Source organism: Myiozetetes cayanensis, unplaced genomic scaffold (assembly GCF_022539395.1).
Source record: "Myiozetetes cayanensis isolate MyiCay16 unplaced genomic scaffold, myiCay2020 scf6-25, whole genome shotgun sequence".
In the NCBI taxonomy this organism is placed as follows: Eukaryota; Metazoa; Chordata; class Aves; order Passeriformes; family Tyrannidae; genus Myiozetetes; species Myiozetetes cayanensis.
Window position 1 is genome coordinate 29,431,070 of NW_026087853.1, and position 22,964 is coordinate 29,454,033.

Here is a 22,964-nt window from a genome sequence, read left to right on the forward strand (position 1 = left end):
CGCTTGTCAGCAGCTAGCGGAGGGGTCGGGAAGGACTAGAGGGCAGTGGGGTGAAAGGGGGAGAAGGCCTTACCAAATTGTCCAGCTCTGGATTTGAAGAAAAAAGTGGCTTTTCGGCGCGGACCTGCAAGAAGAAGGAAAAGCGACGTGAACTACAGCTTCTCTTTTTAACCCGGTAACGGGATCACCCGAAGGGGGAAAAACCCTTGTGACAAAACCGGTCGCTACCAAAATCCGGTTGAACGCCCTGGGTCACCGTACTTGGAGAGAAGCTGCCGGCCCTGCGCCGAGTCGGCTGCCAGTGACACGGGAGCCCTCTCCTTTGGGTCTCCTGCCTGCCTCCCGCTCCCTCTGCCTCCAAAACTCGGCCACAGCTATCTTTCCCTATCACTAATGCAGGAGGGTGAGGGCCATGAGTTCCAGCCTGGCAGCGTGTAGGTGCTGCCGGCGGAGGGGGGATTTAGGGCCAGCCGGGCCACCAGCGCGCACCCCCGCCCCGCCGGAGAGGGGGCGCCGGGGGGAGGGGGTGCTGCCCCTGCCAGCACCCCTCCGTGTGGGTCGAGGAGCTGAGGAGGCGGCGGGAACGCTGAGGAGGGTCGGGGGCGGGCGGAGAGGTGCCGAACCTGTTTGGCGAAGACGGCGATGTCCTCGTTGAAGGAGTCGGAGGAGCAGACGTCCCCGCCGGCCACGCCGGGCTCCCGGGGCGTGCAGGTCGCCAACTCGCACTTCTCAAAGACCAGAGCTAAGAGGGGGAACAACGGGTGCCTACCGGGCAGTGGCACACAAGGAGAAGGAGGGGGTGGGAGGAGAGGGGGAAAGAAGAACTCTAATCAACAAGTATTTTTTTTTTTTTTAATGCATGGACACACAGACGCGGACACACGGACACAGTCACACTCTATAGCCTCGCAGTAATGCTCCGGGCAGAGTGGTAGAGAACAACATTTTGAAATAAAAATGATGGGGGTTATGGTGGATTAGGTTTTGTTGGATTGCTGGGTTTTGGTTTGCTTTTTGTTTTGTTTTGTTTGTTTGTTTGTTTTTTTCTTTTGAAATTGCAATACATGAACCACATCCCCCGTTCAGTCCTCACCGATGAGGACAAAAGTGACCGCTCCTCCGAATGCACAAGGTACCGAATGTGCTCAACAGCAGCTCAGCTGGGAATCTTACAATTTTTGCCACAGCTTAACATACCGCAAAACGTGGAACATCCCATCCCTACCCTCCAGCTATGACCTAAAACGAGAGCACAGCTAGGCAAACTGCAAACTCCTTAATACGTAATTTTATTTTTCAAGGGGCCTGCTAGCAAAAATGTGGTGAAGTTTCCTGGCTTAGGAAACACACCCAAGTAAAATACCATCTGTCCAGATAAGTGAGCAGGGGAGGGGGCGGAGGGAGGGAGCACTTCGTGAAATATTTTCCCATAGTTGGTGTAGTCAGAAAAAAAAATTATCTGTGTGCTAAGTAGTAATCATGCATTTGTTTCTTTTCCCCTTTGGTGTCTGATCAAGGCCCCATACTCTGTCATAGATGTTACTAGCTCTCCTTTTAGGATCATTTAGTATTTTTTCCGAAAGGCATTGAAGGGAATTGGTGTCATTCCCTCCAAGCAATGCCCTGGCGCCTTGAGTTTTGCTGGATATGTGTTTCTTTTTCCTCACGTAATTTCTTTATTCAGTACTCATTTCATAGCCCCCAATGTATTTATGTCTTCTGTCTCAGGGAAGAGCTGTTTGCAAGAAGCGAATCCCTTTCATTCTTACTACCTTCTGCGTTGTGAATAGCTCTTTATTTACAAAGTTGGAAGAGTGGTATTATGGCATGGAGGAGAACACCAGAACAACACTTCTCCAACTAAAATTCAGAGCAATGAGAGCCGTCTCTAACTCCTAACTGTGGTCTTTCCAAGAAAGACAAAAACTCCTCACGGTTAAGAAAAAGGAGGGGGGGGGGGAAGAAAAACCCGAGTAAATAAAAAAGAAAAATGGAAGGACAAGGCAACACCACCTCCCCAAGTCCCAGCCTCTCTCCAGGAGAGGTCTGTTTTTCCAGCACCCGTTTCCCGTGGGTGCTGGCACTTCAACTAAGAGTCAGGCTGGGATCGCCCTCGTCCCGAGATCTCCAGCCACGGCAGTGCCACCGCGCGGGTCTCCCACCAGAGAGGGCGGCTGGCCGGCCACCGCCCTCCCGTCGGACCCTCCGGGGCTCCTCCCGCCCCACTCCACTCCGGGGCCCGGTTGCCGCTGCCGCCGCGGCCCCGCGGGAGCCCCTGCCGCCCGCCCGCCCCGCTCCTGCCCTGGCCGCTCCGCGGGCACCAGCGCTGCGGAGCCGGGCCCTGACGCCGGGCGGCCCGGCGGCACCTACCCGTAGATCGCATCCTTGTCCCGCTTCAGGGCGTCGTTGACAGCGGAGCCCATGCTGGCCGGCATGACATTGGGGTGCGGGGCGTGGGCCCCGTAGTGCTGTCCGGCGTGGAGCGGTGGCCCATGGTTGAGGTGGTGCACCGGGGGGATCGGCCGGGGGGCGTGGGGGTCCCCGTACATGGACGCCGGCACCCCTACTCCGTCCATCCCGCCGTAGTGGGGCAGCTCATCGTACTGTCAAAAAACGGGCCGGAAGAGGAGAAAGAAAAAGAAAGAGGAGAAGAAAGAGAGGGGAATAATAAAAAAAAAAAAAAAACCAAACCAAACCAAAACAAACAAACAACAACAACAAAAGTCAGAAGAGAGTAAAGCACCCGGACAGAGACAAACAGAGCAAAACAAAACAAGAACAGCCACAACAGAGAGAGAAATGTGCAATATGAAATCAGTTGGGACCGGGAGCAGGGGCTGGAGAGGCTGAGGAAGGAGAGGGGGTGCGGGGAGAGGTAAAGGGGGAAAGTGTGTATGCCTGCCTGCGTGTGTGGGGGTAGATAGTCCTCTTCAGCACGGGCAGGAGAAACCCTAACAAGGAAACGGGGATGAAAAGGAAGGAAAAGGAGGAGAGAAACTAGAGTTACTCTGCATCAGAAAGGAAGAACCAAAAAAAAAAATTAATGAACAACCAGAATAAAAAGCAACTAGGTAAATAAATGAACACTATGAAGGAGAGAGGAAAGGTAGGGTGCATGGGGAGGGGGGGGGGAGATAAAGGGGGAAATAATCTGAAAGTTACCAGAAACATTATTTAGTAGCAATTCCCCTTGTCCTTGTCAAAGCCAGAGACAAAAAAAAAAAAAAAAAAAAAAAAGAGGCAACTATATGTGTATACATATATATACATTCGTATATACGCAGACACACATATGTATTTCTTAGTCTTTGCTAGGCAGTGGCAGTAGCGGCGGCAGCAGCAGCAGCAGTAGGAGCAGCAGCAAGCTTTCCCCTGTGAAACCCGTGCTACTGAGCAGGCAGAGAGCAGGGAAATCGCTCTGCTGGGGGAAAAGCTAGAAAGGAAAAAAGCGTGGAACAATTGCAGAGACACACACAGAGAGACACTCATGCACACACACAAAAAGCCAGTGAATAATTTTTGCTGCTATTTTTTAATAGTGGCCGCCATCATCAGCAGCAACAGAGGAGAGCAAATCGGACAGGCCCCTCTTAAGAGAGGATTTATATATAGGTAAGTGTTGGAGATTTAAACCTACCCTTTGCGCCATCAGTCTGCGCTCCAATAAACTCCTGGATGTGTCGTATATTTAATATCCCAGTCCAGCAAAGAAAGTGATTTAGAGTGAAGAAGATTCCTTTTTTTTTTTTGCAACCCACTTATAGACTTCTCCTATTCTCCAATATGGGTAAATAATAATAATAACAACAACAATAACAACAATAATATATAAAAAACAGTCAAGAACCACGATGAGTTTCTGAGTTTTCTTCTTTTTTCTGTCTCTTTCTCTCTTTCCTTTTTCTCTCTCTCTTTTTCCTTTTTTCTTTCTCTACGCAAAAAAAAAAAAAAAAAAAAAAAAAAAAAAAAAAAAAAAATTGTCAAGCCCCCAAACTGAAGGTTACGATCGGCCCGTCAGCAACCCACATGTAACCAAACTGTCGTGTCTCATGGCTTTTTGCCACTCCAGCTGTCAATCAAAGCCAGGGAATGTCAAGGTAGTGAATGAATGATGGTTGATGATGATGAAGAAGAGAGGAGGAATCTTTTTAACCCCGGTTTCTTCTTCCAGGAACTCCGTGGTCGGGTTTTGCCTTTTACGATCGCTATAGGGTTGTTGGTTTTTGGTTTTTGTTTTTGTTTTTTTTTTTTTTTTTTTTTTAAAGTACTGTGAAGGGGGGTGGGGAAAGATGCGAAGAAAAATTGAATAGTTTGCAAAGCCCGGACTTCCCCCTCTCTCCTTTTTTTTTTTTTTTTTTTTTTCCTCCCGGCAGGTATTTTGTCTCCCTCTCTCCCTCGCTCCCTGGGATGAGTGAGTGTCAGTAAGTGTTGGCAGGTTGGCTGCCGGCTGCCTTATAGAAGAGGCTCAGTTTTGCGGCGCTGATCGGCGGGAGAATGAAGTGACGGAACCCGGAAGTAGTGGTGGCCATAGCCAGTCCTGCAGCGCGGCGGCGGCGGCGGCGGGGAGCGGCGGCGGCGGGAGCGGCGGGGCGCGGCGGCGGGAGCGGGCGCGGGCGCGGGCGCGGGGCGGCGGGGCGCCCCAGCCGGCGGAGCGCCGGGGATGCGCAGCGCGGCGGCAGGGCGGCCGCGGCGCCGCGCGGGGGGAGCCGCGCAGCAGCCCCTGCCCCGAGCGAAGCACGGCGTGTAGGAAGGAGAGAGCGAGCGTGCGAGCGAGAGGGGAGGGAGGGAGGGAGCGAGGGAGGGAGGGAGGGAGGGAGAGAGGGAGGGAGCGAGGGAGGGAGGCAGGGGAGGAAGAACGGGGAGAGTGCGTGTGTGCGAGAGGGGGGAGAGGCAGGGGAAACTGCAGAGAGCGAGAAGAAAAGTGCGGCGGCAGCCCAGCCCCGGTCGGTCCGCGCTGGGTTATCTGAGCGGCAGAACGAATACCTTCCGACGTGCCCGCCGTGTGGGGCGCCCGGCGCGCGCGCGGGGCCGCTCGGTCCGCTCGCGGGTTCTCGCCGCCGCCGCACGCGGCGCGCGAGCTCGGGGGCTCCGCGAGCTACAGCGCGCGGGGGGGCCGCGCAAAGTTGGCGCTCCCGCGGCGGGCCCGATCCTGCTCCCGCCGCGCGCCCCCGCACCCGCCGGCGCGCCGTGCCCAGAGCGGGGCCGCTCCCCTCCGACAGCGCATGGTGCTCCTCTAAAAATCAATTTTCCAGGGCATGGAGAGAACGCCTCATTCAAACCGTGCTGGGCACCGCTCTTCATTAACTGATCTCTGCTATCAAGCACGCTGTGGATGTCTTAAGGGGAAGGGGGCCGGCGGGAGGGGAAGAGGCGGGGGGAAGAGGGAGAAATCCCTTTTAGTTTTGCGATTAGGCTGCCAGGCTTTGTAAAGGGCTTAAAAACAAAGTCATGCTCAGCCTTTTGTAGGAGAGATCCAGATGTTATGTAGATTTCTGTTTGCATGTTCGTTTTGAGCGGATCTGGCGGTGAGCGCTGTATTTACGTGTGTGTTGCTGGACTTTAACGTTTTTCGACGTTGCGCTTGTGGAATGTATGCTGGAGTATTAGCTCGGTAATGCCTTCTAATGGTAGTGCTAATTACAGTGGGGTTATTTAGCAAATTAAGTGAGATGATGCACCCCCCATCCTTGAGCACCAAATGAACTTTTCCAAACACACAGGCGCACACACACACACGAGTTAATTTTGGTGCGTTTCTGTCGCCCAATCACTTCACTGGAGCTACACCATGCCTTACCTCAGAGCAGTCAATTACCAAAGCTACCCGGGATCATCAATCATGGGGGGTGCTTGAAGTTTAGGGGAGGAGCGATGGTCAAACTATCGATTGCTGCAGTTTTGTCCTCCCCAACCCCCCAGCCTCGTTCACGGTCCCCTGCACATAAAATCTAAAACAGACTATCCCGTTAATAGTGGGATTTATCAATGATTATGTACCCGGTTGTGAATGTGGCCTCATACATAGATGGCTTTTGAAAATACACGGCAGAAAAAAAGATATTCAGTTAGATTGTTATTTGCTTTGCTTTTCATGGTGATGACGATGGTTTTCACTGGTTTTTGTTTGTTTGTTGTTGGTTGGTTGGTTGGGGTTTTTTTTGGTTTTTGTTTTTGTGTGGAATTTTTTTTTTTTTTTAACTTTAGGAAAATGACTCAAGGGATGGTTATAGATATTTGGCCTGATTTTAATAGGCGAAGGGAATGAGCTCCAGAGGTCAATAAACCCCTCCAAAATGATGAATGATTGAGTACCTGTGATGATGATAGTGATTACCGGAGCAATTAAACAGTTTGATTAAATGAGCCATCATAACAATGATGTCTGCGGGAAATCAGCCCTCACATATAAAGAAAGATAGTGTGGAGGGCTGACAAATGCCAGTGGGCATTCCTGCGTGTTCCGCTAGCGCCGAGCCTTGCAGAGCAGGGCTGTATTTACAAATATGAGGGGAATATGGAGAAAAGTCCCTCTCCTACTTTTAGCTAGAGTTGCACCCTGCTTAAACCCCGCCAGAAGCCGGAGAACAGATCCGGTTTTTTTTTTTTTTTTCCTAGAGGATCTGGATCTCCAAGATTAAAGCTAGTCCTAAGAGCAACAGAATTGCTGTGACTGACTTTAACGGGACTGTAAAGAGAGGTGAGTAGAAGAGCCCTTAGTATGTGGATCTCTTTCAAGCAGTGGTTAAGTCGATTCATTTCGTAGGGAAAAAGTCAGTCTTCTTGTGCAGTATTTTATACTCTGTCGTATAAATCGGTAACGTAATTCAAGATATTCATGGTAATGAATGCTTGGCTAATCCTTTGGGTGTGCGGAGACCTACAGAGCAGTAGGTTATGCAAATCCTTTCCTACTTTTACAACGGTAGTTTTCTAACAGATTTTTTTTTTTTAAAGAGATCTAGTAATCGGTGAATGTTATTTGGGTTTTTTTCTTTCTTTCTTCATTCCCCCTTCCCTCTCCCCCCCCCGCACCCCCCCACGCCCCAGAGATGCCAGATTTTTCAACTTGCCTGGAATCATTTGCTTGTGATTCAACCAGCTTAGAGGACGTGGTTCAAATATTTGTAGCTTCCAAACTTGTTTTTTAACCGAGGCAGTGCAAACCCAGAACCTTGCCCTTTGAGGTATTCAAGTGTCTCTCTTTTAAAATAGTTTTTATATCACCAACGAGGGGTCTTTCCTTATAACCTGGCTGTGCAAAAGTAATTTAGCTCCATTGAAGGCTCCATGTATTTGTTCAGACTTCAAGCTGTAAAAGTTCATCAATTTTCTTCTCAAAAAGAAGTTTTTAGATGACTTGACTCCCATAGAAGAAATCACTTCATTGCTTAGAATATAATTTTAGACACTTTTTTTTTTTTTGATAATTCTATTTTCCACAGAAGTCCCTATAGATCTCGGTTCTCTTGACTAAGGAGTTGTTAGAAAACAGACTAATATCAAAGCTGAAAAAAAGCAGTCAAAGATTTTTGCAGTGTTCAATGCTGCTCCTTTCACTTGTTTAATTTTTGTTTCCCTTTCCCCCCCCCAAACTAATTAACCCCCTGCGTTGTCTCGTCCTGCTGTGCATGTGTGTAATCTGGTACAGAGAACAACTTAAAAAATTTATTTTAACTTGGTAGAAAGTGAAATTTCATATAGTAAATGAAGGGCTTTCATGTTCCTCCTGTGTATTTTTTTTTCCATATGAAAAGAGTTGAAGCCTTTTTCCTCTTCGCTATCCCAGTGGATTAAAGCACACAGAGAACGTGGTTTATAAAGCGTTACAGTTTAGCCATTAAAAAGGAATCTCAATTTAGCGCCCTTAAGTGAAAGTACTCAGCTATTAACAAAGATGCTGTTGGGAACTCGGAGGAAAATGGGATACGTGCGTGCAGGGGGTGGGGGCTTTCACATACTTAGGTAATCTTTTATTTACTTCCCCCCCAGACTGGTGACATATTTCTTTTGAAAAACAGCAATTCGGGAAAATTAAAATGGGCTAATTTCCATTTCTCTTGCATCACTTTCACAGAGAAGGCTGTTTTCAGGAAAAGTGGGAGAGACGAGTCGGGATGTGTGTGTCTGTGTGTGTTTGGGGTTTTGTTTTGTTTTGGGTTGTGGTTGTTTGTTTTTTTTTTTTTTTTAATAGATCGACTCAAAAATCCAAAGAGAAATGAGATGTCCGGTATGGAAGTGCATCTCAGTCAACCGCCAGCTCCTTTTGCCGAGGCTGGAAATGGTTTTAACAGGCGGTAAAATTTCATCTTGTGGTGTCAAATTGGGGTCAGTTTGGGGTTAGCGCTCTCAGTGTCCGAGCAGGAGCTGTCCAGCTGTGTGAGGATTCATTAAGGGCAAAAGATCCGTTTCAAGAAAAACAATACAAAGACAATCAGAGGGCTAAAGATCCTCTTCAAATCGCATTTTACAAGTGCACCAGAACAAATATGGATGCTGAAACCTATTCCCTTCAAATTCCTAAATCGGCTTCTTAGCCCTTGGAGGGAGCGAGAGAGAAAATCCTCTAAAACTTAGGAAGAGTCTGTTTTCAATCAGCCTTTCCGAAGTGTGGCATCTTAGTTCTTTGCTGGCTTTGAGACATGCCTCTCTCGCTCGGTCGCTACCTCCCTCCCTCTCTCTCTCTCTTTTTCCACAGCCTTGCAAAAGCGGGTGGCACAACAGGTAATATTTCAGATTTCAAGAATAAATCCCTCCAGAGACCTTAAACTGCTGTTTTGCACGCGCGCGTGTGCTTAGTGCAAGATTGAATGCAAATAGAAAGTTTTTTTTGGGGAAACAAGCCATGCTTGCACGAAATCCTATTGGACCCTCTAGGAAATTTTGTGCTCTCCTTGTAGGTGATGCTTCGGACGGTGGGTAATTTAGGCTAGAGTTACTTTCCGGTTTGGGCATTTGTGGAAAGCACCTATTGCTAATCTGGTTTATTAAATTCGCGTGGTTTAAATCCTCTTAACGCCCTTACATCTGTTAGAACAATTGACGCCTTGCTACAGGAACAAATAACTTGAACCTTAATCTCGTTTGTAACCTTATTCAATGTTTGTTTGTTTGTGTGCTGAGTTCAAGTATTTTTGGATGATGCCATTGTGTTCCGTAAGACATAGACTACATTTGCAGGCATAGCTCCCTATGGACGGGCTAAGGATATCGCCGAACAGGGTGAAAAATTTTGCATATTCGAACTTGCATTTTATCTCGAACTATCGTTCTAGGCAGTGTGTCATATTTAATGAAGAAAACAATCTGCCTGTTAAAATGTGGATGCGGGATTACATCACCATGACCCCTTAGTGAAATCCACGGGAATTTTCCTTTTTGTTTTTCTCACAACCTAAAGTGTGGGGTTTAAATAATACCTTTTCCTTTTTAGAATCAGGATTATGCCACAGTTCAAATTCCTAAAACCCAAACCCGCTCTTTAGCACACTCTCCTTTGCCCTTACGGTTGCTTTTTACAACTTCAGTCACTTTTTATTCGTCTCAGCACACTTTGATTCGCCTCCGACTTCCCGCAGCTGCAAGACTTTCGAGGTCCCATCTCAGTTGCCCCTGTGAAATCATGCACGTTTTAGCTTCTGCAGATCACTGGGTTCATTTAGCTTCTCACCCTGATCCCCCAGCCTGCCAGTAGCATACTTCTCTTTTCGCTCAGCAATGTATTATTATTTGTGGAAAATCTTTCTAGTCCAGAAAGTCAATGGTAGCCCATCACGGTGAACTTTTCTTGACCTCGACTGTGGTATGACTGAGATCTTTGGGAGCTGGATTAGAAGAAGGTTCATTTACTTACCTGTTAACTTCGCTTTTAACTCTTTCTCCCTCCGTTTTTTTGTAGGTTTTTTTGTTTGTTTTTTTTTGTTTGTTTGTTTTTGGTTGTTTTGTTTTTTTTTTTTAAGAGGAAAAAAACCCCCAACCTACAGGAGGCAAGAACGATTCGGGGTCCTCCTTCTCTCCTGACCCCCTTTCTCCCTCTCCCCCTCCGTCCCCGGGTTGCAGGGCTCTAACCCGGTGTTTGCGGGATGCCCCCCCTCCGGGCTGCCTCTCCCCCGGCTGCGGCGCGGAGCTGCCATCAGCAGCCCTCTAGCGCTATCTGGCGGGGCTCCAACAAGAGCCCGCGGACCCACCACGGGCCCAGCTTGCCGCCAGCGCGAAGCCGGGGACGGGGTCCGCTCCGCTTCCGCAGGACTCCTGTCCCCGGCTCAGCGACTACCGCAGGACTTTGATGTGGCCCCCTCCCAGGATCGCATCCCTGTGGGGCGAAACCCGCTGTGGGAAATGGCACAGAGATGAACCCTTTCGGGTTTGTCCGGTTTATCTCACGCGGGTGCACGTGAAATGCTGAAGTCAGAGGAGAGCTGAGATTTTTTTTAATTTTTTTTTTTTAAATTTTATTTTATTTAGGCTGGGAGGTTTGTAAAAATGTCGACCATAAACAACCGATGTGAGTTTTTCCATCATGCACCAGAAAAAACAAACAAACAAACAAACAAACAAACAACAACAACAACAAACTCCCCACCACTGCTTCCACCAGATAGTTAAAAATCTAGGTTGCATTTGTGTGAAGAAGCCTGAAGCATGAAAAAGTATCTGTCTTTCCATAATGACATGGTAACCAAAAGGACAGTTAGGGCAAACTAAATGAGTTTACTGGGGTATCAGAGAATCCGTGAAGGCTCCAAACTCTACTCAGAGCTCTGCTCTCGCTCACTCAAAATATTCCCTTTTGTTCTTCAGCTGCCTATAAAACTCCAGAAGAGGAGCGCTCTCATTTTTACACTGGAGTTCTCGGTTCGGAGAGAACAATATACTCCTATCTCTTTTGAAATGATCCGGGGACTCTCACAACACACAGGCGATCACTCGAAGCATGAATTTCCCCCCCACCCTTTTTTTTTTTTTTTCAAGAACTGCTTGGCCCATTGTTTGAAATGGGATTCAGCGCACAGCCCAAAGAGAAAAAGGGGGGGAAAAAAAGTCATAGGAGCTCACTTTGGTGTTGCACTGAGAGAGAGCTGACAAAATATTATAGCGTTTCCTAGAAGTACGTGGCAAGAGCCAACGGTGTGTTCTCAAAAAGAGGTTGCTTTTTATTTTTTTCCCCATAAGATTGTGATCGTCTTTGTATGTCTTTCTTTTGATCCCACAAAGAGAATGCAATATACATATATGAATTTGTTCTCCATACAAGAAATGCCGTACAATGGAATATGCGACTGGTTAGTCCTCATAATGCTTAGTTTTGCTGTAATTAATTGAAAACAGTTATTAGGTCGTCATTGGCACTAGCGTAAATAATTGTAGCAGATTTTTACTTAAAATTGACCGGTCATAGAGTGATAGATCGATTCGAGGTATAAAAATGATGTATCAAAACATCAATGTCGATTATTTGAAATATTGTAGTCGAATCTTTTTATTGCTTCATCGGTTAAGTGTCTGAAAGTGCTGTGTTCCAACATATATTTATGTTGTCAATACTGTCAAAACTGTCAGTTTTATTACAGTGGATTTGTAATACATTTCGGATTTGCTCATTTACATAAAATGTCCACCCCAGATACCCCTCCTTTTCTTCATCTCTCGAAATCTGTGTCAGTTTAATGAGAGGATTCAAGACTCATACCTGAAGAGAAAAAGAAGAAAAAAAAAAAAAAAAAAAAAGGAAGTATTTCTCCATTATGTCCAATTTAAACACCCATTTGGAAAGCTTGGGCTATTTCTAACTTGCCTTAAGAGGGAATTCCTTCTCCACCACCACCGCTTTCCCCCCACCCCCCTTTCCCCGGTTATTTCCTCAGTAGAATTTAAACACTTTCCTACTCTCACACCTAGATTAAACCCTCCAGGAGAACTGGGAAACTGAGGAGGGAGACAGTGAGAAGCCAGAGCACACCTGTGAATGCTGCAACCCTCCCAAAGAGTGCAATAGCCCCCCGAACCACTCGTGCATACGCACAGGGGTTTACATCCTGCTACAAAGGAGACAAAAGAAGCAATAAATATGTGTGTGATCCTTTCTTAATGATTAGGAGCCCGAAGGAAAAAAAAAAGTAAATTGGAAGCAGCATTGGACATTTGATGTCTCCCCTCCCCCGTTCCCCTATTATATCAGAATCTGATTTGATCTGATTATTACCTTTAACTGTAAGCACTGATTTTTTATTAGCATGGTCTCAGACAACTCTCTGTTTTTCTCCAAGAGCCCAGCTGTGGGATGGAGAAACTCAGGAATAAATAAACAAACCCATTTGCACAATAAAGTCTTTTGGACAGAGCAAACAGTAAAATTAGCAAGTAACTTTATTCCCCACCCCTTTCCATGGATGAGGTTGTTCTAAAGGTATTATGGACCTGAGCTGTGTGTAGGTTGCTGGTTTTTTTTTTTCTTTCTTTCTTTTTTTTTTTTTTTTTTTCCTCCCAGGGATATGTATGTTTAAATAGATGCTGAAGAGATTTCTGAGTTCACAGGGAAGAAGGAAGGTTGGTTAGGGGAATGACAGCGTGCCTGGCAGGTATTTTAATGACCATCCCTTCCTTTGAACACTTTCAATTTCTCTGCTTCTTCTCATCCAGAATATCTTCCCCAAATCAAGTATGATTTCTGATGTAATTCTCATGTGTGTTTGTGATCCCTTCTGAGGTAAATTGAGAAGTGTGCTGCGCAAAAGGAGGAAATTGCCCCTGGGGTGCTTTGTTTACTTTGGTTTGTAAAATCCTGCTAGGAGATGGTTTCCTCAGTGTGTGGCGTTTCTTCAAGAAATTCATCAGCCCCTCTACAATTACTTCGAGCTCCGAGGGAAGAGAGCTGCCATCACTTTCTCACATCCCAAGGTGTTGCATGGAGGAGGGAAAAAAAGACTGGAGCATTTAATTATAATGGAGTGTTGGGGGTGGGGGGAGCGGAGGCTGAAGAAAGCCGTCCCAAGCCAGTACCTGCAAAAGAAAAATCTTCAAGAGCATATTTGGGAAGCGTGTGCCATTTAGAGATGGGGAAAAGTACCCCATCTTGTGCAGTAATTAGTCTGAACAATAAACATAATTGGAATAAAATCAGTTGGAAGTTCCTGCGTTTTTAATTACGTTTCATTTTGTGGTAAGCCGTAAAATTATGAATGCCTCTCAATTAAACACTATCCACTTGTAAAGCGTTTAACAACAATTATTCCTTAATCAGTTGGAATGTTAGCCACAAATGATGCTGTTAAACATCAAAGGGACGCCTTAGATGCTACCTTTTAGTCATAAGTAAGAGGATTAATTTCTATAATTAGAGGGGATAAATATGTGCATAAATAAATCTAATTTTTTACACGTTCTCATCCTGTCTGGGAGAGGCGAGGATCTTCGACACTGCTCGCGCTCCTAGTTTTCCCCGGTCGGAGGGGACCTGGGAGCAGAGAGGTGAGAAAACCCTTGCGGGGAGGCCCGATCCTGCGCGCAGCTCCGAGGGCTCCGGCCCGTGCTCCGCCGCCGCCACGGGCTTGGGGCTGGGCCTGGCGTTCGGACCCACCACGGACACGGGGCTTCGGGGGAATTTGCTGCCCCACTCGGCTTTTATTTACGTGGGGTTTTGTTTGTTTGTTTGTTTTGGTTTTGGTTTTGGTTTGGTTTGGGGTTTTTTTGTTGGTTTTTTTTTTTGGTTTTTTTTTTTTTTTACGGCACCTGTGATCTACCTGGCGTTTCATTTCCCTCCGGGACAATTTGCTGTCCCTAAACGAAGCTCGAGATTTGAGTCGAATACCGCAAATAAAATTAGCATGACCTTGATTACACCCCGTATGAATATCTCATTTACCTAATGACTTTATGTCACGTACGCAGAGGGTCAATTTCCTTTTAACCTTTCCCACTGCCGCAGTAAGCATTCTTTTATAATCAATGGCTGTTTGAATAATCAATTCGCATTTTATGATCCCTGACAAACTCAATATACGTGTGCCTGGTTTCAGCAAAGCAGCCGGCCCCGCTCCGCGCCGCTTTCACGTCCGAAGAGTTTGCGGAGGGGTTTCCCGTCTCCCCGGGGAGCCGCCCCAGGGCTCCAGGGGGCTGCGGGCTCTGCGCAGCCCTCCCCGCTCTGCCCCACTCTGCCCCAGTCTGCCCCGCTCTGCCCCGCTCTGCCCCTCGGTCGTCCCGTGCAGCCCCCGCCGTCGGGACGGGCCGTGCCACCCCGGGTAGACGCGCCCCGGCACAAAGGCGCTGGCGGCAGCCCCGTGCGTCTCTCTAGCGCTAGACGCGCACTTTGGCGAGTTTTCCCCATCGGTCAACCCAAAATATGACGAGTTTCCCGCCTTCCTCCCCGTGATCTCCTTCCTAGGAATGTGCACAGCAAAACCCCGTCGCCTGGGACTGTTCCCACTTTCTGCCTTTGCCGGGACAGCCAGCCGCTGGGGAACGAGATTTTTCCCGCTCTGCAGCCGAGTGCAGACGGCTGCCCGATAGCCCGACCTCCTTGAGCACTTTTGAGGGAAGCATGGTGTTCTCGGCCACGTCGACACCTGTGAAACCTCGAATGAGTCTGTGCAGTAGCCTCACTGCACCGCTGACGTTCAGGAGCCTCTCACTGCCAGCAACCCACTTTATCCCCTCTCCAGTCACCTCAAAACTGGGAGTCAGGAAAATTGTCCCAGAAGAGCAGCCCCAAGCACAACTCAAGTGCAGAAGCATATGGGGAGAGGAGGGGTGTTAGGGCAAACTGAACTTTGCAACTGTTTTTTCTATATGTAGCTCACATTTGCTGTGATTTACGGTGTGAGTCAGGAACTTGAGACTTATTGTCTCTATTGGATAATTAATGCTGATTCATACAGGTTCTACCTACGAATGTGTGTTTCATTTTTCTCTGCGGAGTCCATGGTTCTTTGGTATGTTGTTATTCCCTGAAAGGTAATTGCACTTGATATTCTCTCGGGGAAGGCTCGTTAGCCAAGGGCAGGGTGGCGTTGCCAATCTCAGACTCTTTCAACAATTCAATGCAAACATTTGCCCCAGAGGTTCAGTACAGCACTTTCAGCTCATGAAACAGTCCTTGGATACAACGTTTCCCCTAAGAAGCCTTAGGTCTAAGAAGATAAATATATTTTCTACCCAACCAGGAAGCATTTTAGTTTAGGGGTTTTTATATTAACCCCTCACTATAAGTGGTCAAAGCTATGCAAGAAGATTAGACATTTTTGCCTTGGATTGCAGGCAATGTAACCAGGACACAGCCGTGGATGAAACAGTAGAAAAGGCACCACATCTCTCCAACATACACTCCTCTGTATTCACTCCTTTACACTTTCTTAACATTTACAAAATGTATGTAGAAAACACTTTTCCACTTCCCACCATTACAGACCTACACCTGACTTCTTTCTCACACATGCCTGCTGTCATCTCTTTGGTTCTTTTCATTTCTCCAGCTAAATTAATTACCTCACTAATGGAAGCTAATGAAACTCAAGTAAAAGGTAAGTTATGGAACATACATTAGTTAATACATACTATTTTACAAAGGTGAATCCTCCATGATTGTTCTAATTTTATTTTTTCCCTCTGTTCATAATTTTGAAAATCTTAATGTTCCATTTGAGCCTTGTCAGGTTGAGCAGAATGATTCACAGTAACTTTGCAGAGAAGATCCAGTTCTCGCAGGAGAAAATAGTCCCCACAAGATTTTGAAGTGAAAGGAAAGGGACAACATCTAGGCTTAACAAGTTCTCAGACATCCCGTGTTTCCCATGTTAGAATAAAAGAATCTGGGGAGCTATATTTATGGTGAACTAGATGGCATATTCTCCTTGGTAATGGTGTTAAACAGCAGAGACTAGTTTTAATTACAAACAATAGGCCCTATGTCTAAACTGTACATTTAGCTATCTTACTGTTTACATGCTTCTACCTACTATGCTTTTCCCATCACAGCAAGCCAACAAACTCAAAAAGTAAAACTCTTCTGTGCTGTGTCACCACTGACTTTAATGCTAGTATATTAGAAGGGAAATTGTCCTGCACTGTGACTAGCCAGCAAATAGGTCTAAAAGACTAGGTACACTTGTTACCAGTTTTATTTCTCACTCAACAGAAGGGCTGCCAATTGTTCTATAGAACTCACCCATTAGGGAGACCATATTTTTCATAGAAAAACACCTCAGTGCTGGGAATCTCTGTCAACAATGTTTTTCATGCTAACAGACCTCAGTATCTTCAAGTTCAAACCTGTGTCCCAAAGTCCCATTGACTGAAGAAGAATGTGAATGGAAGACACAAGGCAGGATTCTGCAAGGTGGTTCTGCAGGATACCAGGTCTGCAGGTGTGAAGTACTCAACGTTCCAGGTCATATGGATAATAAATGTGGACAGTCACTATCCTTCCAGTAAACCCTGAGCACAAGAAAACATCCGTCCTTTAATCCATATTTGGTGATTCACAGCCATGTCTTTTGTTTGGCACTTTGAGTTTCTCTTATGTCATGGTGGCGCATTCTGCTTTTTCTAAAGTGTTTTTCAAAATGAACTGGCTTTTCAGTGAGGAAACATGATCAAGTTAATGTACTAATAGATTTAATTTTTGAAGTAAATGCTAAATTTAAAACTTGTCTTATGCATTTATAAACCATTGTTAATAGTTCTATTGATCAACAATATAAATAGCTCTAGCAGAAGCTTTTCTTTGATGTAGAAAAACATAAACAGAATTGAAAAAATAACACAGAAGTGGTTGCTCTGTACTCTTACCTTTAGGCTATATTATGATCACAATAAGACATATCTAGGCATGTGTCATACCGGATAATACTATTTCTTGGGTGTTTCAGGGCACGCTACTTTACCTTGGACTTTACAACAGCTGAGACTTGTCATTTAAAAGCATGGTCCTGGCATTACTAAAAAAACCTCTACTGATATGTAATTATTAACCCATATATTGAATTTTTTTAAAGAATTGCTTAGTATTAAATATTCAGATACTTTTATTTCTATTATTCATGTGCCAAGCTAAAAATAAACATTTGAAATATTTTTCTCTTTTATAGAAGAGACTATAAAATTAGTTATTTGAAATGAACTCTTGGATGAATACAGCTATATTTGCTGGGCTCAAATTTCTTATTCCCAGCTGGGAACCCCACATCAAATCAGGGAATTTTACTTCAGTTTACTTCAAAATATTGACCAAGAAGAGCTTAGGCAAACAATTTCCAGTCATTCACAGTATCTTCTTTTGGGTTTTTAATTTCATTACTCTTGATGTGTCACTGATCACCTATCATACTTGCTCTATTTTCCTAAAGGTTGGTTGAAATTATTTAGACAGGAGACTAAATGAATAATAGAAGTGCCCAAGAAATACTCCTGTCTGTGTCTGCATGTTTTTTGTACAGGTATTTGTCCATGGTTTGATTCTGCCTCCCTTCCATTTGCTAAGAGCATAAGGGAAAAGCTCCATATAGGAAATGTATTTATCTACTATTTGTTCAAAGAAAAATTATTCTTGCTTTAATATTCACATATGTGGTCACAAACGTGATCAAAACAAGAGCCACCTGAACCCCCTAGAGCTGCTTCGTAACTGGGGTTGCAGGATGAATCCAGGAACATAACCAGTTTCGCCACTGTAGGCTGATTTCAGCTTTCAAACATTATGTAAAATCATCAGTTGCCTTTTTTCCCCCTGCTCCTGGTTTAATTTCAGATCACTTCCCCTGGGAAATGGCTTTTGATACTCAAGTAAGATAAGGTTTTTTTGATCCAAAAGCAAATTTTTTTTACTGTTGTCTCCAGACTTGATTCATTGAAAAAGGTCCTGTCTGCAGCCAATATGTTCATGGTAACTGTTCCCAAAATAAAAATCTAGCAAGATTCTTGGTATTTGAGAGAGGCACTGCTCTCATTACATAATCCTCCATAAACGGGAAAAAACATACAAAGATCTTGGCCCTGCTCTCCTTAGCACCTAACAGGTTAAAAGACCTTTTAGATTAGCAAGAATGGAAAGAATAGCATTTTGGACCCACTGAGCTGCAATTAGTATACTTGTTAGGTGGAGTGTTTCCTGGAAAAGCGTGTATTATTGTACCAGTATTCTTAAGTTGAGGAGTTCTTCTACTGGATTTACCACAGTCACAAAACCAAGTCAAGTGAAGCATATTTTCCCCCTCTGATAATAGTGTTACTAGGGAACACTTTTAAGTCAGAGGAAGGAATTATTAATTTTTATTCAGATCTGAGGTCTGAACTGGCCTAAACACTACAATGAGAGGGTTTAGCCTTGATATTTCTTTCTGAATAAAATACTAAGTAAAGCTATTGCTATTGCAATGAAGCACACTAAACGATGTTGATGTGAACACAGAGAAAAAAGAGACAGAAAGAGTTTGTGAATCGCTTTCTCTTCACTTAAGCAGGAGAAGCTCTAGTGAAGTTAATGGAGTTGCAGTGATTCTAGTAAGGTGAGAATCGAATAACTTGTGTTTAACTTGATGCTATTACTTTAAAAACAGAGTTTACTTCACTAAACAATCTGAAAATAAACACAAAACAAAGGGCAAATGAGACAAATTACGAGTATGCATGCATGCAAAAAAGGTAAGTGCAAATTAGATTTGAATATTCATGAGTCACAAATCATTGACAGTTTGAAATAATGCAAAACAGCTTTATAAATGAGGTTAAGGCAAGGGACATCAAAGAAAGGCATTGCTAAATCAATAGCAATTTGATTGTGCATATACTTGTAAATTGTGGCTACAGTTTTTGTGACATGAGAGAAAAATACCGCACATGTAATGAAGAAGGTACACATAAATATTCTTTTTGAATGTGTTATATTTTTGCAATTCAGCGTGTACTTGGAGGCCTGACATGTATAAAGTGACCAGATATCATTTTTTAATTTTTTCCCCCAAGAGAATTATAGTTTCCTTTGAGTATCCAATCTCCCGTGTTGTGTTGCTTAGTATGACAAAAAATTCAGTTGTCAACAGTACCTGAACAGCAGTACTGCAAAATAGAATAATTACTCATTTCATTCAACTTCAGTAGAAGGATCACCTGCTAATAAAAGTCCTGTCACAAAATCACAGCCAGTGGAGATTATCTATTTCAGAGAATTTAGCTCTCAGAAGTGGGAACCAGATGAGTTGCAAGTCTCAGAGCAACTGCTGGAGCACAGAGTTTAAAAGAATGTTCACTTAAAGGATGGTCAGCCTGACCATTTAACTCAGAGCTTCCTAATTTTTCTGGCTGTAAGCATCAACGAAGTATTGGATCTCCCATCTTACTTGTGAGTTCTATGGATATTTGAAATTGAATGGTTTAAAATGTTGATGAGAACAATGAACCAAAAGGTAAAACTGCCAGAAATAATCTGCCCATTTAAAATTAGCCCAGGATGTTTGTTTTTCCTAAGGTTTTATATTTTGATTACTTAACACTTACTCCAATATACTAACCAATTCCCCTTCTTCAATGTCTTCTACATCCACTGTGCCATCCTTACTCTCTGGCATGATGGATGAAGCTTCACTGGGTCAAGTGAAGCTAAATATATACACTTACCAATACTGATGACAAAATCAAGCAGGGATATCCATTTGGAAATGGTATAGGGTACTCTGGTTCTATAAGAAGAAGCACATGACTTCTTGCAGTGCTGTCTTTAAAAACATTGACTCACATGAATGAAGCTGGCAATTAACTCATGTCAAAACATTGTAGAATGAAAAACCAAGATGTCAAATAACTTAGGAAGGGATAACCTTATGTCCTTCCCAATCCCCTAGATGAGCTTGTCAGAAGCTGATGTGTCTCTCATGCCATCACAATATCAAAAGATACCTGTATGTACCGTGTTTAAGTTCAGAGGTCTTTCTGCAATAACTTCTTTAAATCTATGTATTCCTCAGCATAAATAAACAATAGATAAGTTAGAACGAGTTATCCAGGAATGTAGAAGGCCGTATTACCTTTTCAGGAACATTCCCTTTAACCTTCATGAAGTGTGCAGGGAGAAATTGATCCCCCTTAGGAAGACCAAAAGGGAAAGTCACTTCTTGGGCATAGCACAGATCTTGAAATCAACAGTCAGGTTTCCTTTGGCTCTTTCACTGTGACTGATCAGGTTTGTCAGAGGTGAATCATACACATCCCTCCATATCTATAAAAGGAAGCTCACAATACCTAGCTTTGTGGTTCTGTGACATGGAATTCATTGGGGAACATGAGAGCCTCTGATGCAAGGTACCAGTATTTGCCCAATACATTAACTTCGTAACCCCTGTTCAAAGCTCTATCTTTAGATTACATAGTACTGCAAGTTTTGTTTGTTGTTTATAGCCTTGTGCACCTGCAGCAAAGCACATCTTCATTTAAATTAGAAATAATCTCTTTATGTTAGAAATTATTGTCAAAACTGTGTGCATCTATAAGCAAAAGAGATAAATACTAAAACTCTTCTAACCTTTTCAGACTTACATTGCACTCATCACCATGTAATCTGAATGCTGCTTAAAAAAATGTGGTTGTCCTGGATAGGGTCAGCTTGGAGTAGATATTGCATTACTTATGAAAATACATCAATGGCACTACAGACCATTCTTCAGTTTATCAGAAGAATACCAACAGCCTGCATCAGGTGAAAGTTTCAAAGGTTTGGGTTAGTTTTATTTTCTGGCAAATTCATTTTTTCCTGAAGAAAAGGGAAAAGAAATGAGCCAAAATTAATGCAACCAAAGAACATGAGTCTCTACAGTACCCAGAAACCTGATTAATTTAATGAGGATTTTAATTTCTACTTCACTCCCAGATTTCTTCCTTTTTGTTTTTTGTGGAGTTTTCTACACCTTTCCAACAAACTGCCTCTACTGGTAACTTTTAAGCCCTTCTTTAAGTCTCCTAAAACTGACTTCTGACCTGTGACTTGGGATATAAACTTTTACAGATCTAGTATGTTATATGTGACCTGAAACAGAAAATGCAGAGTAGCTCATATTAGACCACCTGAATGCCACATCTCTTTTATGAATGATCAAATCAAATCAAGGGAGACCTGGCTCCCTGTAAGTGATCTAGATTTATACTAAGTACGCCTCTTCCTATGTTCAAGAGTATAAACACTCTTTTTGAGGTCTTGCATTTGTTTTTGCATGATCACCTTTGCCTGTCTATCTTTCACCTTCTTTACTCCCCTTGTGCACAAAAAAACCAAGACAGTAGGCAGTTCGCAGTAGGACCAAATTTGCTGTAGTTGGTTTGAGTTTTTGATGCAGTATTCACCTTCATTTTGGGGAAAAATATATTTCTATTGTATTCCTAGGCTTTTACTCCTTTAATTTACAGTATACAACAGGCTTATTTGGGGATGAAGGACAAAGTTTTAATGATCTCCACTACTCTTCCATGCTAGGGTTCTCAAAGTTTTTCTATGAGCAGGACGTGGTTTACCCACATTTGAGTTATTCAAGTGAGAGAGAACAAAGGTATAGTAGTAGGCCTAATGTCCACACCTCTGTGTTAACTACCTTCTTGGGTAGACATTGCTTCTGAGATCTCTCAAAATTGTATTTCTGTGTGGTTACCTGGGGGAGATAGGGGAATGTGCTGTGAATAAGATGAGAAGACAGCATAGCCAGTTTCTATTCTCCTTTTTAAATCAACCTGTGCTGGTGTTTTCTGTGGATTTTTGTTCAGAATCCATGAAGGAAAAAGAAGAAGACTGTAATGGAAATGAATACAGCCATCCTAGCCATCTCATACCTGATGGAAGGAAGAACTGCTAAGGAGAGCAGAGGAGGGATGGCTACAAACAGGAAACATCAAACAATGTGATCAGCCAGCAAATGAACCACAGCACCTAAATCCCACAATGTAGAGTCTTGGCTGACATGTCAGTTGGAGACAAGGAAAGTGATATAATTTATACAACGTGAATATTTGTGGATAATCCACCATCAGCAGTGACCTTGAGATCATGGAGGCAGAGTATATCCCTGAGGCACCAAGGATCTGAAGATGAGATTTTTGCCATAGTGATTTGACTGGCGACAGTGTTGTTACACTGTTGTTATAGTAAAAGAAATAGGTTAAAAATTATAAGAAATAATATAGAATGTTCCTAGAACATTACTTGCATTTCTAATCAATTATAACAGAAGACAGTTTCCCTTAAATATGTAATACACCCAAGTAGATATCCTTTGTTGATACAAGCAAATAGCTCTGTTGTTGGGATATATATGTTCTATAAGTTTTTCCTACTAAATTTAATCCAAATTGCTAACGCTTCTGAAATAAAAAATAGTTACATAATACATTTTCTTTTTAGAGTAAGTCTAGAAATTGCCAAAAACTACTTGTCAATACAATATTAGATCATATGTGACCCAGACCTCACATGTGTCAACAAGTATATTTGGCTCCTTCTGTTATTTCAAATTACAGGAGAAAGAGACATAATCCTCACTGATCAATTGGAAAAAAAATGCTCTACCTTTTGTTATTTCAATGCCATCTGTTAAAATAAATCAAATGCCAAACTTACTACATACACAGGGCACTAAAATGGCTTTTTAATTTAGCTTGCATATTTCAAGGAAAGCAATGCATTTCTATATACTCTGACTTCTTTACATGAATTATTATGTACTGCAAGTGACATCTACTGGAGAAAGCAGAGCTAAATGCCTACTCCACAAACTTTTTTATTGCTATTAAAAGGGCCTCCCCTCCAGGAAATACATCTGTTATTTAATGGAAACCTTGCATCTATGCCCATTGAAATGCAGTTACATAAGTGCTTTCAGGGTAGTTAAAACAAAGCTGTAAGACTGTCCTTTTCATAATACAGAAGATACAGAAGACATTTGCTTTTTTAAAAAAAAAATTTTCTTTCATAGAGAAGAAATTCATGGCATAAACTTGCT

The 22,964-nt window shown here is 43.7% G+C and overlaps 1 protein-coding gene across 4 annotated transcripts in view; it reads right to left on the bottom strand.

The window, feature by feature from the left end:
* MEIS2 (Meis homeobox 2) overlaps window positions 1–4,558 on the bottom strand; it is a 173,269-nt gene extending 168,711 nt beyond the window's left edge. For 2 of the 4 annotated variants that reach the window (XM_050336963.1, XM_050336961.1), the window contains exons 1-4: window positions 3,638–4,557; window positions 2,371–2,603; window positions 624–765; window positions 74–124 (exon numbers count right to left, since the gene is read on the bottom strand). In XM_050336963.1, coding sequence (XP_050192920.1) covers window positions 74–124; window positions 624–765; window positions 2,371–2,603; window positions 3,638–3,649 — 438 coding nt within the window. In that variant the 5' untranslated portion in view covers window positions 3,650–4,557. Of the gene's footprint in view, window positions 1–73; window positions 125–623; window positions 766–2,370; window positions 2,604–3,162; window positions 3,196–3,637 lie in introns of all 4 variants that reach the window. The other 2 variants (XM_050336964.1, XM_050336962.1) reach the window with 2 other exon arrangements.
* Between the last annotated feature and the right edge of the window lie 18,406 nt (window positions 4,559–22,964).